The sequence below is a fragment of the Solea solea genome, chromosome 6 (assembly GCF_958295425.1).
Source record: "Solea solea chromosome 6, fSolSol10.1, whole genome shotgun sequence".
NCBI classification, from domain to species: Eukaryota; Metazoa; Chordata; class Actinopteri; order Pleuronectiformes; family Soleidae; genus Solea; species Solea solea.
This window is the reverse complement of record NC_081139.1, coordinates 23,962,582-23,979,329: the sequence shown is the minus strand read 5'-3', so window position 1 is coordinate 23,979,329 and position 16,748 is coordinate 23,962,582. Positions and strand designations below refer to the sequence as shown.

At 43.1% G+C, this 16,748-nt stretch overlaps 1 protein-coding gene across 5 annotated transcripts in view; it reads left to right on the top strand.

Annotated features, from left to right (window-relative positions):
• celf4 (CUGBP, Elav-like family member 4) overlaps nt 1-16,748 on the top strand; it is a 95,495-nt gene that overhangs the window by 15,030 nt on the left and 63,717 nt on the right. For all 5 annotated transcript variants that reach the window (XM_058631442.1, XM_058631439.1, XM_058631438.1 and 2 more), the window contains exon 2: nt 9,199-9,281. In XM_058631442.1, coding sequence (XP_058487425.1) covers nt 9,199-9,281 — 83 coding nt within the window. The remainder of the gene's footprint in view (nt 1-9,198; nt 9,282-16,748) is intronic.

The window sequence follows — 16,748 nt, the reverse complement described above, 5'->3', positions numbered from 1 at the left end:
CATCTCTGGTTATTGACTTTTGATTGTTTTTGCAGCGCAATCCTTATTCCACTGAAGAGGAGAACTAGGGGATGTGCCTATAAGAGAACTAGGACTGGTCCTATGCTCCATTATAAATGAATTCACCTATCTTTCATAATACTGTTCTGCCTCACTCACTGAAATAATATCATACTCAAGGCCAGCATTCATTAATCCTTGAAACAGCTGTTGAACTTTTAAGGCCTGTTTCACACTGTGAAGAAAAAAATCCTTAATTTGGAAAGAAAGTTCATCTCTCTCTCTCTCTATAATGTTTTTTTTTATTATTTTCATTTAATCGGGGTTTATAGCTGCCAATTACAGATTTTAAGATGATACAGGGAGAAAGTTGGCATGTTCCTGGAGCCCTTGGCCACGTCCCCTAAAATAGCCACGATCCTCTGTCTGTTTCTTTCCTTGGTGAGTAATGATCTGAAAGGTCAGCAAAGGTGAGGAGAATATGAGTGACTGCAGCTGACTTTATTGAATTACGATTCCTCACAGCACAAAACGATATATATACCACATTCAGTGTGTTGTATTTTAAAAAGCACAATTAGTACAAGGGCAAGTGTGTCTTAAATTAAGAAACTCTGTTCATACAGCACTTAGCAGTACTTGTTTTTACTGCATGAGTAAAAGACCAAGGTTTTGTGTGTTACTTGTCCGAAAACAATAAGTCAAGAGTTTTCTTCTTTACGCGGACCCATTTCAAGATTGAATGAAAAGGTGTTATCTAAGCCTCGTAGCATTCACAAAAATCCAATTAGAACGTTCCTGTCTTAAGGTCAATATTTTAAAAAGGTGAGAAAAAAAAACCTTCTTCTGTTTATTGACCAAATGCTGTCCTTGTCCAACCCTTTCAGGCAGAGATAAGTGTTAAAAGAACTGAGGCAGTGGGAGAAGTGGAGATTTCTATTGACTGACTGAAATTTTACAGCCTCAAACAGAGTTGCATGCCAGACTTTTTCAAGGCAGAGTTCCAGGGCTATGCAGCGTGGAGTTACAGCAGCGCTGTGGATAAAGATTTTTAATTTAATTTTTAGGCTCTCTTACCAAGATGTTCTGAAATATTTAAATGATCACTGGGACCAGGACTTTCTGCCTGTCTGTGGCTGAAAATAAAAGGACAGAGAGGGGAGGGGCAGCCTGTACAATCCCTGAATTAATGGGCACTGGATAATTAGATAAGTCCATGCAAAAACATTCTCCCAAAGGTTTGGGTGGCATCAGGCAATACACACTGGTAAAAATCATTCATGTGTTCACATAACATTGAATAGCACTAACTCAATTTGCATTAGTAGCTATGATTTTAGTAAAAACATAATTAGTTTCAGAGGACAAGTGAACAACTGGAGCGGCCCCATCTAGAGATGTTGTACCTCACACTGAGGTCACAGAGATCGTGATTTCTGGGAATAAATGAGTTTTAATGACTTGAGGATGGATTTACACACAAATCAAATGGCACATGTTGCGACATAATGTCTTTAAATTTGACTGTCTTTAGGCACTAAAGTGTGATAGTGGGGTTTCATTCATTGATGGAACAATTGACTATGTATGTGACATGCAACATTCCCACCAAGGCATGTAGCAGCTCTAATCATTGTTTTTATATGTCTCACTTGACTAAATGTGAAAAGTCTCTCTTGTCTCTCCATGGAGATCATTCCCCTTAGGTGCTATGCAGTCATTTAGACTCTTTCCACTTATAACTTTGGTGTTAAGACATAGCTACTGCTTGATGTTTACTCTGCGGCTTTCATCAGCATTATTCAAGCATGGAGGAAGAGAGGCTTCCACTAATCAGAAGGTCAGTTGATCCCCAGTCTGTGTCTCAAATTAGCTGCGGGGCAAGATAATGAACCCCAAATTGCCACTGATGTAGCCTCATTATATAAGTGTATGGGTGATAGAAAGTGGTCACATCTATAGAAGCACTGTTCCATTAATGTGTGAGTAAGCGGGTGAATTGGACTCTTGGTGCAAAGTGCTTTGAGTGATTGTAAAGAATAGAGAAGCCCTACATAACTGCAGGTACCATGACTCAGCAGTAGGGCTTAAAATGCAGGCTGTATCTCATCAGCACCTATTTACGTAGTATCCCGTAGAATCCAGCAAAGGGCACATGTTGCCATGTTTTCATTGGAACAGTTCAGTTTTCCATTAAGAAAAGTACCACAATACTTGGCCCCAACCATTCCATTTTTTTTCCATGGTCCAGGTGGAGCCGTAGTACGAATTCTTGTTGGACCGTACCACGTCTTACCAAGTCTTGTTGAGACACTGCCACAAACTGTCCTGTGTTGCGTTCAATGTCATCGCACTGGTACGACATCATGCCATATTTCATACTGACGCGGCCATCGGCTTCACCCAGCACGTTACCCTTCCGAACAGTACCACACCATACTAAACCGAACCATACCATGATGGAAATGCGGCACATGTGAGCTGTGTATGCCCTGGACATCTTGGCACTCTTAATGCATCTCATCATCATCTGTGGGTATTATTGTAAATTAAAAAAGACTAAATGAATTAAAACAATCAAATTGATACACATGTTTCTGGCAAAAAAATATCAGAAATTAAGTTGGGCTGTTGATGTACCATAATTATATTTTACTTGTTGGAGCTCCTCCTGTTGTCAGTGATTTTCCGTTCAAGGAGTGTTTAGTCCGTCCTGCTCTACTGAGTTCTGTGTGTTTTGAATACTCTTAATACCAGAATAAAGTAAAAAGTAATGAAAACTTTGACATTTGTGGGGTAATAGGGACTGGTGTGTGGGTGTTTATGGGTCATTATAAATTCATTCAAACTTGATTTTTGGGAAAAAGTGACAGCCCTACTTAGCAGCTACTTAAACATTTGCTTGTGTATGGCAAACAGACACGGTGAGCTCGAGCATATAGTACATTTACTTTCTTAAATATCCTATATTACTCAGTGGACACAAACATGACGAAGTGGAAGATAATGTTATTTGACATTCGGTGCGTGAGGTATCTGCTCTCTAACATGTTAAGCATATTCACTTAAAACTGATTAGATTTTTGTTTTGAAAAATAACAATTAAAGGGCGTAACTTTAGGAAAAGCTATAAAATCTTGGCTAATGTCCTAAAGTAAATGAAAAACACCAATCACCCTTGGCATTAAAACTACCCTCTTGGTTTTAATGTCATGGCTGACTGGTGAAGATGCTAACACAGACTCTCTCTCACTTTCTCCCCCTCTTTCAGTCTCTCTCTCTCTCTCTCTCTCTCTCTCATATACACACACACAGAAAGTGACAGTCAACAAACGTTCAATTTATCATCATTGTTACAAGTCAGATGCTGGCAGCAGCGCGAGTATCTGACTAAGACCCGTATTGGCCCAGGAGAGAGAGAGATAAGCTGTTTGTTTCTGCTGTCAATGCTGCCAATTTGGTTTCCCATCACTTCAAATTCAAATCAACAGCCGAGCAGGGGGATCTGTGAAAGAAAGGGGGGGGGGGGGGGGGGGGGGAGAGAACAGCAGAAGGTAAAGCAGCAACAGTGAGGAATGCTCAGTAAGACAGGGAGAGGGAGAGAAAGTAGATAAGATCACCTAGCTTCTGTGAACACCATCCCCCTGTGTCCTACACTCGCTTCTTATCTCAACTGCTGCAGACACCCTAAAGGGACACACACCAACCAAGAGAGAGAGAAACAGAAAAAGAGTGGGGGACAGACAGACAGAGAGAGAGAGAGAGAGAGAGAGAGAGAGAGATGGGTATATGAGGAAGAAAAAGTAAGGAGATGAAAGAAAGCAGACAAGGGAATGGTGGATACTCTGAACACCTAATGGTGGAGAAAGAAGAAAGACAAGCTTTGGTGGTGAAACTGTCACCAGCCTTCATTAAATGACTGCTGTAGAGATGTGACCTTGTTAACTATGTGAAACCTTGACTACATGATCTGTCTTTGCTCAGTTGTTAGATATGCAGATGGGCCCTAACTTGCACTGAGAGTCACAAAAGTGCCTTTGCTAGTTTCACACCAACATACTCCCATCTGAGCAACCATGGGTAGGGGGTGTGATGAGGGTCATTTTTCAACTATGACAGTAACATTTTAAGTAGAAGGCCACCTACCAGTCATTACATTAAAACCAGTCACAGTTCTTACACCGTGTTGATCAGTGTCCATGATAAATGTATACAACATCTATATATTGAGTTTGGGCAGCCATGCCCTACCAAGCACACAGCAGGAGAAGGTCTAGTTCTGCATGTGTGCAATTTTTGTACGCACAAAATGAATGCATTATTTTGCCTTTTGTGTTATTTCCCTTTACCATGTCACATGCATGATACAGTGGAGCTGACGTAGTATGAAGACAGAGGAAGGATGGGGAAAAACATGTAACAAAGGTCCACAGCTGAAATGCATGTCAGCATTTTAAATGTAGAGGTCAACAGGATGCCCCCGGCTATAACAGTTGAACGTAATGTGCTGCAATTGAGGGTGCATGGATAATAGTAAATGAGTAGAAGAGTCAAGAATGTTTTGCACGTTTCACCATTTCTTTTTCTTTTTACTTTTGTGAAGTCATTTTGAGGTTGGAGTGGATTATTAAAATATTTTAGCTCTCGTTTTGTGTCAGAAAATAAGGTAAAATGGCCGAACAGCCCTTTTTCACTTGAGCAGGAAGTGAAGGGGCAAGGGAGCTGATCAATCAGTCACACCTGTGAGCTCTAAAAAGAGTTTAGAATGGAAAAATTAGGCAATAATCTCAAGGTTGAGTTAGTATTTTGGATTAAAAGAAAACTGCAAACAAAATTGACCAGGTTGTGGCTCGCCTGGAATATTGCACTGTGTGAAAAACAAGACCCCAGAGAAATAAGCTGATCCCTGGCGCAGCCATAATGGAAGCTGGCTCTCCTGTGACCTGTCTGGATTTGGCTGCTGAGTTCTCTAAGTGAGGTGATGCACAAATAACAGATGAGTATTTTTTTCTGAAACTCCCCAGAGCTAAATATTACAATTCCTAAAAATTGCGAAGAAGTTGTGTTCTGCGTGTTTTCCTTTTCTAGCGTATGGTTTCTGAGAGGCTCTGATGCTAAAACCTCATACTCCCATCTGTAAATAGTAAGTTATCTTAGTAATTTGAATTTTACTCTATCTTCAAAGACCTTTTATTCAAAAATAGTATTTTTCCTCATTTGGAAATCTCCACTTCAGAAGGATATACCACGTTAATTACTATCTGTACACCAAAGACTTTTACTGAGGGGTGTGTTTATATATAAAATTCACAGCTTGATTTGTAGAACGTTTCATTCTCAAGGGTTATTTCTGATTTATGGCTAGATAAAAGAGATAGCCATAATCTCCACTGGAAAAACCTTTGATTCTAATGTCAACAAAATGAAACAATAATTTTGAACCAATGGTCAGATTTCATTTTGCTTTGGGGCTACGTATTAAACTAGACGTGAGCCTGTCATGCTCCGCTCCTCATCCTCCACCCATGCATATACAGAATAGAGTGGGGGTGGGGATCTATACTCCAAATGTGAGTGAGTGTTAGGCATGTGAATCAGAGGCTTGTGTGTGTGTTTCCTGTGGGACGACGCCGGCATGTAGCGTTAACACGACAGGCCCGGAGAGGATGAGGAGGTAGCCAAGCTGTCAACGGCCAGCTCCCACTTCGCCTAATGAGAGAGAAGCCCGTTAATTAAAAACACCAACAGGCGGAGCTCCCCAGCGTCCCGCCATCAGGACGACCCAGGGTTAAAGACATAGAGCCAAGAGGATGGGAGGCATGCTGCTTCTGCATACAGCACATAGTGCTGCTCTCAACAATAAATAGCCCCCAGTATGCAAAAAGAACAAAGAGAAAGTACAACTGGGAAGAGCTGTAAGAGTTGTGTGCTTTTTATAAACTGCAGTGTTTGAGTTGGGGGGGAGGGGCCTGTCATAATTATCTAATGTTCATTCTCTTCATTCTCAAAGCAAACCATGCTTATAACCACTTTCACTGGTCAAGAAGGTCTTTGACCAGTAGGAATGTGTTTAATTAAAATGGGTCGAATGACAAATGTTGTTCTTCATCTGCTTCATCTTCGGCAACGATGCAGATTCCCTTTCGTCAGTCCTTTCTGACGCAATGTGAGATGCACATTCATCTTCATGCCTTTAGCATAGCCCTTAACATAGCCTCTGTGAATCTAGTCAAATCGGACACCAATTTGCTTTCGTTCCGAAGACACGTTTGGCAAGGATGACGCATTTGCCAATCCAATCCAACTTTATTTATAAAGCACTTTAAAAACAACAACAACAGCTGAAACAAAGTGCTGTACAACAGAGATAAATAAGATATTTCAACTCCTGTGTAGGATAATAGGAGAATCCAACGTGGAGTAGTACAGCCTTGTGATCAGAAAGCACACTGTCACAGATCTCCAGGTTTAAAACAGACAAACCATGGGAGAGAACAAGATCTTAAGTGTGCCCATGTCCATATGTGGGACCAGACACAGACTGAACCAGATTAAAAGAGTGGTCGATGAGGTTTAAAAAGTCCTTCACCAGAAAGAAGCTTATCAGGACAGCACACATGAATATTAGAATCACCAATAATAACAACACCATCATAGTTTGGAACAATTCCAGCCAAAAGTTCTGAGAAGTCATTTAAAAAGTCATTTCAAAGCTGGGGAATGAAGACGGGAGAGGGCGCTGCTTACATTTATAGTTGTTTTTATAAACAGCTCCTCGTCTGCCGGACGTCCGCGGGGAATTAAAACAATCGCAACCAGCTGGACTCACCGACACCCAGCCATGTCTCTGTCACGCAGAGAAAATCCAGATCACGGGAGATGAAGAAATCCCTGAGGATAAAAAGTTTAGTCCGCCAGCGATCTAGCCTTTACCAGGCAAAACCTGGCGTTCTTCGGACCGGGGAGCCCGGCACAGCCGCGTCAGGGTGCGGGGATTTACCCCGCGCTGGCGGAGTCGGGGAGAGCAGGTGGGCGGCGGAAACACCTCATCGAAGCCGGCTATCGGTATCCGACAGGCATCACCGGGATCCATGTGACGTCGTGAAATCTGGAAGTGGTAGAAGAGCACGCCAGGTAGACCTTCAGCTTTACCAGCCATCCGCTGCGTGTGCCGCGGCGACGGTGACGCTTCCGCCGGGAGGGTGGAACTGAAGCCCGGTAAAGGTGAGCAGGGATCCCTGACAGGAGTGAGGGCAAAGTTTCTCTGTCCATCATAATCAAACGCAACTTGTTCCACGGCAGAAAATCCAAGAGCGTTTGACGATCATACACCAGTAGAGACTCCATTTGTGGAGTGACAATGGTCAAAAACAACAGAATTACAAGCCACAGAGACAGAGGTAGACCAGCAGCCAAACAAACCGTTACTAGATAGTCATCCCCTAGAAAACATACATATTATTGACATGTTTTCCATCTCCTGGATCATTGGTCTGATTGGTTGTAGGTCTGACCAACTGAAAGCATTTGATCTACAATTCTTATCTACATTTGGAGTCAATCTCCAAGGAGATGCAGTCTGGTGTTAGCCAGGCTAGCAAACCTCATCCTTCCCCAGTGCTGTTCTTGTTTTCTTCTTCTCCTCCAACTCGTTGTGTTTCCGGTGTGTTCGTAATAGTGTTGTAGTCACGACCACCTAAACCGAGACCAAGTCGAGACCAAGACCACAGTGTATCGAGACCAAGACCAAGACTTTGAGGTGTCGAGACCGAGACAAGACCAATACTTTGAAGGGTTGAGACCGAGACAAGACCAAGACCGAGGCAGTAAAAGTTGGACGTGGTCCCAGCCATCTCCGTTAGCGTCGCTTTGCAGAATTTACACATTGCTCTGTGTTTTCTTTTGGAGGTATTTATGCACAAAAAGTCTTCCGAGTCCGCTTTGTCCGAGACCGAGACAAGACCGAGTAAAAATGCAGTCGATTCCGAGACGAGACCTTCAAAACAACACTAGTTTGTAACATCACATTTCACGCACAGGTGACGCAGCGGTGAAAGAACACTGCAGGGCAGAACAAACACGAGCTATTGCAATGGTGTTAATCATGGTGTTAACCTTCTTTAGCGCGTACACTTGGGTTCCAAAGCGTATAGCTTCTAATTTGAGTGTGAAAGAGGCTTTAGTTGCATTGAAGCATGTATACTCCTCTGTGATTTACAAATATAGTGCTTACTCATCAGTTCATATTAGCAAATGAATCACACCATGAGCTTTTTTCAATCCATACATTTACTTTGCCACCATATATTTTACTTGACTGTCTGCATCAGGGCATTTACAGGGAAAATATTCAGAAAGAGGAACATTTGCCTGGAACTGAATCATGTCACCGCAGCCTATTGTGCAATTGTCTCTGTAAGTATTTTATTAAACTGTCAAACACATGAATCATTAGCCTTGATCTGCAGATTGACAGTTTGTCAGCGCTGTGACAGTGGCGTGTGCCTCACTGTCAACAGGGGACGGCGAGGGAACGGCTTCTGCATTCCCCACGGCTTCTTCGTCTTCCGCGCCTCCCGCGTCTCCAACCCCCACATGTCAGCCCAGGTGCTAACAAAACCGAGGATTGTGGGTAGTCTTGGAACATATGGACCAGAGAGACATTGAAATGAAGGGTAGAGGGAGGAGAGGGGTGGGAAGGAAGAGAGAGAAGCTGTCAGTGAAACGTCTATCCCTGCTGTCACAGCAGCCAGAGCAGTGCGATGGACAAATGGATAACTACGATTTCAGACTGTCAGGGAGGAAGCGCTTTCAGATGCAGTGTGTTCTGCGGGGCAGTGGCTGGTGTATGCAACAGAATTTTTTCCCCCTGGACCACCTTTCATTTCTCTCTGGCTGAGAATATGGATTGTGTTTATATACACAGGAATATTCAGTTTATTCAGTTGCCGAAATGCTGTTCATTGTGCAGAAACACTCACAGGCGCACACTCGCAAACACAAGCAAATTCCCTGTGCAACCATGTAGACAGAGTTTCAGAGTTGTGGCTGCAGGCATGCTGTGTGTGTGTGTGTGTGTGTGTGTGTTGTATTTTGACTGTTCGCTGATGATTGCTGAAGTCCCACCCCCCACCACATGGCTGCTGTTCCCAGGTCACACCACATAACTCTCTCTACCCCTCTCTCTCTGTATTTCAGGCTGTGCCTTCCTTACCTACTGTGCCAGAGAGTCGGCCCTGAAAGCCCAGAATGCATTGCATGAGCAGAAGACCCTGCCAGGGGTAAGTCTTACACGCCATGTTGACCCAGAGGCGAAATCCTACATCAATACATTTTTGGAATCACACAGACAAACACAACACACACACACACACACACACTGATTTCTGAGTATAATGCTTTATATAAAATCAAAGGCGACCCAATGTCTTCACCGCGCTTGTCGTGTACTGTTTATCACGGCTGTGCATGAGAGATGAACTCACAGCCCGTCTTCCTCTTAAATACCCCTCCCTCTTCCTCTGCCTCCCCTGTCCCCACCCCACCCCCCCCTTTTCCTCCCCTCCCTCCCTCGTTCTTCACTTTGACTGTCACACGCACAAACCCATGGGGAGAAACCACACACAGCATCACATCATAGGCTAACTATTTATAGTCCTTCCTCCCGTTTGTGTAAATGAGTGTGTGCCTTGTGCACGTGTGTGTGTGTGTGTGTGTGTGTGTGTGTGTGTGTGTGTGTGTGGGCAAGTGTCTGTGAGATAGACAGAGACGGATGAAACATGGGCGGGCGGGCGGTTGTTGGCTATTTGTACATTAATGTGCACGCGCTGTGTTGTGGCCCCTGCATGGGCGACAACATGGGTGTACATCATGGAGGTGCATGTCTCCACAACAGATGCTGCGAGCATTAGTGCTCACGTGTACGATGCAGCTGGATGCATCGCTTTTAACGCTCAGCTCCTACTCATGCATGTTAAAAGGAGGGAGAAGTGACAGTCATTGAGAAGAGGCAGATATTTGAGTGTTAGGTATCACGTGTGTGTGTGTGCATGAGAGAGAGAGAGAGGAGTAATGAATGGTTAGCATTTTCTTTACTATTTAATTAAATGGTTACATATTTGTGTTTAAATGCATGTTTCGGAAATGCATATTGTGCATGCAGGTGCATGCACAAGCATATGTGTGTGTGTGTGTGTGTGAGCGTGCACGTTGACTTGGTACATGCACCCCGCCCGTGCATCGTGTGTGCATGTTGGGAAGTTTTGATGCGTCTCTGTCAAGCCTGGCTCAGTTTGCTCTGTTCGTTTTTAATGACGCCTCCAGGGAAGCTGACAGTCGCCGTGTTGAGCGCACACCCTTTGATGTGAGTGATTATGACATCACAGACGTGCAGCTGAGAAGAGCGGAGGAGTGGGGATCCATGCTTTCCTTTTTTTTAAACTTCCCAGTGGCATATTATTCAGAAAGACAGAAGGGAGGGAGAGGCAGATACTCACACACATAGAGAGAGAGAGAGAGAGAGAGAGAGAGAGAGAGAGCGAGAGGGAGAGAGAGAGAGAGAGGGAGAGGAGGAGAGATTAAATATTTGGCCTAAACCAGAATGCGATTTTGTGTTCTCACAAAATGTGCTGCCGATTGATGTTTTTGCCTTTGTTGCTATTGTTTGACACGGACCAGAATATACAGGCACAAAAACAACCCTTTTTAAGGATTCTGTCTTCACATCTTCAAGGGAAAGAGACTGTATTTGGCTTTGCATGCTCGTAATGCATCAACAGCAAATACATTCAATCACTCACTTGCGATCAACGTTGTTTTAGAAGGAAATGCTAATTAGCGATGCCTTTGCCAGTAGAGGACAGTCTCAGGTTTGCATTTGATCGATGTTGAGTGTTAAGTAAACAAAAGTAATGGCACAGGACAGACCTAGATGCTCCACAGACCCTGAAGCGGTGCATTCAGAGAGGCAGGCCATGCAGGAGACTGTCTTTTGTTGCTGGTGGAGGTAAAGCCAGCAAAACAGAATAAATGAGTTCATTAGAAACAGAGCGAGGACTTGGCCCTGGGAAAGGCAGTGGCACGTTTTATAGCACTACACCCTCTTTTTTTTTTTTTCCCCACCTACCTTTTTCTCCCCCTCTTTCCATCCTCCATCAATCCCCCACTCGCTGGCCAACACAACCCAAAACCCTGCAAATGAAATCCCCCCCTCCCCCTTAAAGCCTCTTTCCCCTTCACTTCACGTCCTGATGTGCTTTTTATCGTCAAAGTTGCTCCCCTACCCTTACATTTAAAAAGTTTTCTGCAGCCTTTTTTCTCTCGTTGCCAGGTGAGCCGAGAGAAGAGGGGATTTGGCTTCCGAGTGGAAATGGCCTGTAAGCATGGCTGTAGGCTGTTGGTGTAGCTCAGACAAAATACTATGGGCTGGTGTGTGTGTGTGTGTGAGTGTGCGTGTGTGTGTGAGTGTGCTTGCACAACTGAATGAGAGCAGTGTCAGGAGAGACTGGATAAACAAGTGACAAGCAAAAATACTGGTATTAAAGTGACACTGACATTGAACTGCTCACGACGGATGAGAAATTGTTTTCACAGCCTTCATTCCATTACCGTTTTAGTAAGTGCAAGTACAGAGGGTTATGCTATAGGAAAATAAATACCCGCTAATGTAATTAAATCCACCATGCTGGCACTGAAACTGTGATACCAGAGCATAGTTTGAGGACATTAATTTACATTTGGGAGAAACATTTGAGTGATAAACCAGCACAACAGAGAACACTCTCTGGAAGAATGGATGCATGAGTGAGCAGACCTTCTCTGCACATGTCCAGTCCACTGACTGCCCCAAGGGTTTTTTTTTGGGCTGGATAAGCAAGACCCACTTTTACTTAAATTGTTTGTGTGAAAAAAGACAAAGGGCTCAGGGAATTGCAATTATGCTTTAATTGTGTCTCTTTGTTCTTGATCCTTATCTGAGTCCTTTAATGGCCATAAATACGATAAGCACTGCCATTAAAGTCACACCGGCACCAAGTGAATGGTTCTTTTGGCTGCCGACCACAGCTCCTACCCCTGAACACACCAACCAGAAACATGGATAAAGGAACTACATCTGTTGCATCCCATTTACAAACGCATGCATCTGTGCGCGTCGGTCTCCGTTGGTTAGTAAATGAGTAGGGTCAACACGCACCAACACTTTCAACTACGCTGCAAAGTTTCTTTAATAGGTTCCTTTTATTTTTTCCTATCTATGGAAAAGTGTGCCTCTGGTTTTGGAAACAACTTTGAATTGTTTTTCATTTGTATTGTTGTCTGTAACTGTGATAACAAGATAGACATACTCTATTGATCCCAAACTGGGAAATTTCTGAAATGCAACTCAGGAGATTCAATACTCCAAGTCCACAGTAACAGAGCTGATAAACAGAGGGCTGTTGTTTTTTTTTTTTTTTTTATCCCTTCATTGTCTTTTTTTGGAAGATGGTACGTGAGACAGGCCAAAAATGGGGCGCGTCCCAAACGTCAGGCCCTTGGCTGGTGTATTTGTGATCCTGCGCTCCAGTTTCAGGCTTATACTACAGCAAGAGGCATTAAAAAGCCTCTATTGATTTTGGCAAAAATCCTCACAAGTGGGAGGATGTGCTTTTGTGAGTGTGGTTGTGCCTGTGTGTGCGTGCATGAGGGTCACAGGGTGGAGTTGCAGAGCCCGAGCTTACACAGGGTGCAAACACCCACCAGCAGATCCTCCCGCACACATACTTTCACATGCAATAAATAAATAAAGTGAAAAAAAAAATGATCTGGCATTGACTCAAACACACTTAGATATACAGTACAGGCCTCCATTCTACCATATGCCCCCACACAGTGTGCACAAGGAGCATGCCCTCTTGAATACTGCACGGTGCAGCGTGTTTCTGGTATAAATGAAAAAAATACACACAAGCATGCACGGGTGCACACAACTGATACTTGCATCACGTAAACTCGACACTCCGAAGCATTGTCTTGTTGCAGCGATACAACACTCCTTGTAAACATTTCCGTTCCACTATGTGATACTCTGATACTCATGGACAGAGAGATAGAGAGGGGGAGAGATTGGGGGATAGAGAGAAAGTAAAAGGGGTGAGAGAGAGAGAGAGAGAGAGAGAAGTTGATTGACTTGCACTGTAATAGTGAGCCAGATGAGAAAATATAGAACACTGTGAATCAATGCATCATTTCAGAGCTCTTTCACTCACACAAACACACACACACACACACACAGATCATGCATAGAGAGTTTGCAGCCCGGGGGCAAACAAACATGAGAAAAGACGGTGAAGCAAATGAATAGAAGGAGGGTGGAATGAGGAAGGGGCTGATGAAGGCACGTTTGGAGAGGGTGGGTGGATGGCAGGAGTGGGAGGAGAGGAATAGTCGGGTGCCTCCATACTGACTGATTTGTGTCTGCTTCTTTTATCAACCCCCCCCCCCTCCACCCCCCTCAGTTGAGAAAATGCCAGTGCAAGAAATCCATGTCATTGATTGGCTTCTGCGACCCAGTTTCATGGCAGCTTTTTCTCAATAAGTTGCCCAAAGTTGGTCGATAACTGCCAGGCCTCCTCAGGTGAAGCGGGTGGAGGGGTGTTTGTTGGGCGGGTGTCGGCGGTGCTCAGGTATGACTTTGTTTCCCCTGAGCGTGCACAAGCACAATAGTCCGCTCCTACTTGTAGATTTAGATAAGTGGTACAGCCAGTGTGTAGCAGGCTTAGCTGCATGTCCACATGAACAATGCTGCAGTCAACCCCTCTTCAACAATCTTAATCACCCTTATTTAAAAAAAATTAAATAAAAAATATAAATATACAGTACCAGTATCTCCTGATACATGGTGATGGTTTGTTGCCGTTTCCCATCTGTTATTGTAGCTACATTTGCTTATAGGTCAACAAACTTGGTTTCCCCAACAGTACACACATACCTCCGCTCTCCCACCATTGCTGCCTTATTTTTCCAGTGCTGTAAAATGCAGAAAATGGCAGTCACATGATTTCTGAACGCCATTCTTTATTCATTGAAACTATTTTAATTGCACTCTTTTGCATTTAACTTTTATTAGTGTGCCAACATTTACCTCCCTTCGGCTTAAAAACTTATTACAAGACAATTTTTTTGAATCTTTAAGAATACTAAAGGTTGTTTTCTTCACACCCAGAAGTCAGTGCAACAGAAAATTAACACTATCCCATGTCCAAAACTGGAGCACTTCTTTTAAGTGAGGCAGTATATGCTCCCTGAATCTGGCAGGTCATAAGCCTGCAATAAAAATTCAAATGAGTCTCCAAAACAGACAGTAGGAAGCCAGAAAGAATTACAGGAAGTCGTTTTTGGAACGAATCCAGAGTAACACTGATTTCATTCAGTTCAACTCATCGGGATATTCTAATGTTACAGCATGCAATGTTAATTTTAGTCGGGTGATGAAAATGATGGAGCTTTGAAGGGAACCAGATATTTGCACCTTTCAACGAGCGGCCCATGGTTCTGTTTAAAATTTTTGGCTGAACATCAACAGTAATACCAGCCAACATCTGTCCCTGATTGAGTGATGAAGTTACCCCACTGGTTAGTTTCCCCATAAGCCATTGCTCATTTAAAAGGAGTTGACATAAGCACTGCACCTCATTCCACATTTATGGCACGCTAAACTGAATATCTGCTCAGAACTTTTACCATGTCAGCCATAAAGGTTTTTTTACCTATAGTCTCATCTATCTATGAAATCATTTTGATAATTTAATTCATCATTCAGGCCATTGTTACGGACAAAACTCGGCTTTCCAATTTTGTAGTAACATTTTCCGGAGGGATTCCAGCCTGGATTTTAACACTCTGGTGTTGAAACATCTTGACTGCAGATAGCTGGACCTCATCAAAAATCATAGTCACAGGCATCACCACCCAACACCTTTCCTCACGAATGCACTTGTGGCTTAATGGGAGCAAATCACAGTGGCAAGGTTGGTAAAATCTTGTGAAAATCCTTTCTAGAAGAGGAGTGGGGGCTATGATAACAGCACTTTGACTTCCAGGACTTTGGTTGAATTGATTAATTGACTGTTTGATGCCTTGCACCACATGGTGCCCGGGCCATATGGGCTTAAACTATCAGAAACTGAAGTGTTTGTTGGATAGCTAGATAGCATTTAATAGAAATAAAAAAACATAAAACATCTTTCCAATGTACAATTGGTAGCTTTCACCTGTGAATGTGCCATAACATTCTGAAACCCACAATCTAACATGCACACCCATTTCATGCAATGGGTGACAAGTAATGTCAGGTTTGTTTAGGTTGTGTTTCTTTCAGCTAGAAGCACTTCACCTTTACCTTTACCAATGTGGTCTAAATAGTCACACTTCTAAAATATAGTGTTTTGCAGTCACACGTGAATGTAATGTTTGGATGCCCACATATACCTTTGGCCATACATACAGAGAGATGCATGAATGGTATCATAATTACAACAAGGATTACAACAACCCTACACACCGTCTTTGTCATATAAGTCTGAATGCTTCTATTATCACTGGGCTTGAGGCCTGATGTTACAACCTCCCATTGCCAAGTGGAGTTCGAGCAGATTGTTCAAATGAGGAAGATTCATCTGTCTGCAGGCAGCAGTTCCCTTTAGTCCAGTAATCCAACTAATTTCAGAAGTGGCACATGATGCTACCCACTGGGTCAATAGATTGATGATCCAAATGTGAAATTACACACATTTATACTACAGGGCAATTTTATAGAGCATGCTGTGTCACTGCAGTAACCTACGTTTTTGATGTTAATCTCATTTTAAAGAAGGGGACTTTAGAGTCTTGGCCAGGACTGCACAGTTTATAAGATTCAAAAATAATTTTGCATAATGTGCTGTTTAGCGTTAAGTCGAGTCATGATACATTTATGCATTTATGCAAGTTATACTGTAACTTCAATGCTATACTATACACCATTAAAGATAAATGTACCACAAACTGCTGACATAAAAGTGCCCTCAGCCAACAATATTCCCAAAAAGTGTGATATGATGTCTGAAGAATGGATTGGACAACATGAACACCTCTGTTAAGTGCTCTTACTTGGGTAACTCGAATGTTTTTTGTATTCTGTCTGTGAGCATGTCCCCACTTCAGAAATTTCAGATGCATCATAGCTCTTTCCAGCATCGAATGCTGGCTCAAGTTATTGTCGCTGTCTAAAATCAACTTGTCCTTCCCCTGAGGTTGTATTGATTCACAAAAGCGTAGCCTTACGACGCACCGATGAGTCTTCATTCTCAGTAGCTCACTTCACTGAGCATTTACAAGTGTTAATGCCACTACTGGGACTCTTCAGTGTATAAACCAGCGTGGAAAGAGGGAGGCAAATAATTTCCTGGCAGTTTGCTCACTTTTTTTATTAAAAAAAGGAAGTTTGATGAAAACTTCTGTTTCATGAACTCAACTGGCCTGTACTTACTGACTGATGCAACCCTGCAACATATACAAGTGTGTATCCAGACATTACATGGAGGAGCTGCGAGAATGCAAACGCACACATCTCATGGACCGACCATTATTTGACCAGAACTCTGCCAGCTCCCTACTACAACAGCTGGGTTTCCATCAAGTGGAACAGTTCAGTTTGGTACATGCATTGCATGGTTTCTTTTTTTTGCATTTCCATTAGAAATAGTACCAAAGTAACCAGCTTCTACAGT